The sequence below is a fragment of the Arvicola amphibius genome, chromosome 2 (assembly GCF_903992535.2).
Source record: "Arvicola amphibius chromosome 2, mArvAmp1.2, whole genome shotgun sequence".
Lineage (NCBI taxonomy): Eukaryota > Metazoa > Chordata > Mammalia > Rodentia > Cricetidae > Arvicola > Arvicola amphibius.
The window spans coordinates 189425490-189428180 of NC_052048.2; the positions used below are offsets into that span (position 1 = coordinate 189425490).

The window sequence follows — 2691 nt, forward strand, 5'->3', positions numbered from 1 at the left end:
GACAACGGACTTCTAGGTGACTCAACCACTTTCTTCTGAAGCCCTTTTCGATAACCCAGCCTCCATCAGGTAACCTCCTCAAGAGTGCCACCATGTCTGATCATATGAATCTCTTAGTTTTCCCCCTGTTGGCAGCTGAGGCAGCTGAGACTGGAAAGGTAAGAGAAAGACATGGGCACAAGAAGAAGCTCTCGAGTCTGCTGATGGCTTCTTACCTCTATCTCCATGCATGTGTTTGCCTCTGGGTCCTAGCTCCACCTCTTCTACATTTGTCTATTAGTTCCTTGCAGTCTCTGCCACCCCATGGCCTTCACAGCCGTCTACAGTCACTATCTGATTCATCCTCGAGCCTGAACCCTGAAGCCTGGGGTTATGTTTTAGGCAAGCCTCTATGTTTATGCTGTATCGTGGTCTGCATTGTTTGTCCACGTCTCATTTCCAAACAGAGTGACAAGCCCTTTTCTCCACGCTTCTTCTCTTGGGTTCTCCATTTCTGCAGTGGAACCACCATCCACCAAATGACCTGGGCTAGAAATGGTCCCCAACTTCCATTTCTGCCTGCCTCAACATCCAGTCACGGTTCTGTACAATCTACTTCTTCACCTCTGTCTTCCTGTGCAGGTACCCTGAACCGGCCTCCATTGCCTCTCGCTTGGGCATTGGGAACACATTTCCAATTATGTATCTCACTGAAGCCCAGGCTATCCCACCAAGGGCAAGCCACCACAGCGGCCCACAATATAGATCCTTCAGCCTTTGCTGAGATCCTTTTCCGTATGATTCAGCCTTCGCTAACTGGTTTTGCTTAATGCCTTCTCCATTCTTCTCTTCTGGCTAACACTTATCCATCCTCCAGCATTCTGTACAGCCCTCTATTTCCCCAGGAGAGCTCCTGCGAGAGCTCTCTTCATCCTTGATGAGTCTAGTGTGATAAGCCGTCTCCTAACCACCCTCTCCATATGCAGTTACTCTTCACATCTGCCCTTCCTACTACTGGCATCAGTTAAGCCCACTGGCTTGCATAGGCCTGAGAACTATGGGAAAAACGTGGGAAGGGTCAAAGGAAGCACAAAAGTCGATTCCAGACCTCTCTACTCCACTTCCTGACATTCCTTCTGGGAAGAACGAAGGACATGGCCACCCAGTATGCCTCTTTTTTGTTCAGTTTCTAAGTTCCCTTTCCTGAAATTCACCCCTGAAGTTCCCAGGTAACTTTAGAGATGCAAACACTAAATGCTAGGAGACACGTTAGCAAATGGGGCTGCCCGCTCTGTCGTGGCCTGTTATCAAGGTTTCACACAGACCCCCATCCACGGAGCCCCAGGACCCTGTGAATGGCAGAAGTGATCTCCCGGTTTCGCAGGCTGTAGATAAGGGGATATAGAAGCGGTGTGACATTGGTATAAACCAGTGCAAGGGTCCGATCCAGTCGCGGGGAGTAACTGGACTTGGGCCGCACATACATGAAGGTGGCACAGCCATAATGCAGGAAGGTAACAGCCAGGTGCGAGGCACACGTGGATGCAGCCTTGCGTCTGCCTCCACCACCATGCAGGTGGCGCAGGGCAGAGGCAATGGCCCCATACGAGGTCAAAATGAGCATCGAGGGCAACAACAGTAGCACCAGGCAGGCTCCTAGCAAGGGCAGCTCATCTATGTAGCTCCGTGTGCAGGCCAGGTGCAGTAGTGCAGTGATGTCACAGAAGAAATGCACCAGCAGGCAGGAACCACAGAAAGGCAGGTGGAAGACTGCCACCGTTAGCCCCACTGACACTGCTAGTCCCCCAAGGCAGCAAGCCAGGGCCAGTCGTGCACATAAACCGGGGGTCACTATAGATGCGTAGCGCAGTGGGTGGCAGATGGCCACATAGCGGTCATAGGCCATGGCTGCCAACAAGAAGCACTCAGCCCCACCTAGGGCCACAAACATTTGCATCTGGACAGCGCAGCCCAGGAAAGAGATGGGGCTGCCCCTGCCATGGCCGGGCATGCTCAGATCAGCTAGAGAGCGGGGCACCACCACCAGCGTGTAGCAGAGTTCGATGGCTGACAGCTGGCAAAGAAAGAGCAGCATGGGAGGTCTGGTGGGCACCGAGACCACAGCCACAAGGATGAGTAGGTTCCCACTCAAAGTCGCCAGGTGCACAGCCAGGAGCACCAGGAAGAGAAGGGGCCTCAGGTGTGGGAACTCGAAAAAGCCTTGAAGGAGAAAGCCGCAGGTTATGGTGTTATTGCTGGTACTGTCCATGCACTGGGGTCAGATGGCACCTGCGGGAGTGAATCAGAGAGGCAGGGTGAGCCTGTGGGTGTGGCTTTCTGAAAGCCAAGAAAGGTTTACTTGGTAATCAAATCAGACTGGGAGTGGTGGCTGCAGAAATGGCCCATGGTTGATTACTGGTCCCTCTTCCCCTCCACATCTTCAGAGGAACACCTACCAAATAGTGCAGCCTTTTCTGCCTTCTGCACCAGCAATTCTGATTTGAGACAAGCGTCTTAGCACATATCACCCCTGACCTCCACCCAGAGAATCGAGCCCTGGCTCCACTAGAGTCATTTTGTGTTTTATATGGTCATAAGTTTTAGACCTCAAGGTTCTCTGAGGCAGAAAATGTGCCTCTCCTCCCTATTTCTCCATCCTCTCTCTTAGCTAACGATGCTTTCTGAAGTACGGATAGAGCCATAGAGCGACGC

At 52.2% G+C, this 2691-nt stretch overlaps 1 protein-coding gene across 1 annotated transcript; it reads right to left on the reverse strand.

Moving 5' to 3' along the window:
* Positions 1-1294: 1294 nt before the first annotated feature.
* On the reverse strand, positions 1295-2248 carry LOC119806245 (olfactory receptor 10AC1-like). Its single transcript, XM_038317846.1, has one exon. The coding sequence runs from the start codon at positions 2246-2248 to the stop codon at positions 1295-1297; it is 954 nt and encodes a 317-aa protein (XP_038173774.1).
* Between the last annotated feature and the right edge of the window lie 443 nt (positions 2249-2691).

Coding starts and splice junctions, on each gene's coding strand:
- LOC119806245 (XM_038317846.1), bottom strand. CDS start 2,248: ATGGACAGTACCAGCAATAACACCATAACCTGCGGCTTTCTCCTTCAA.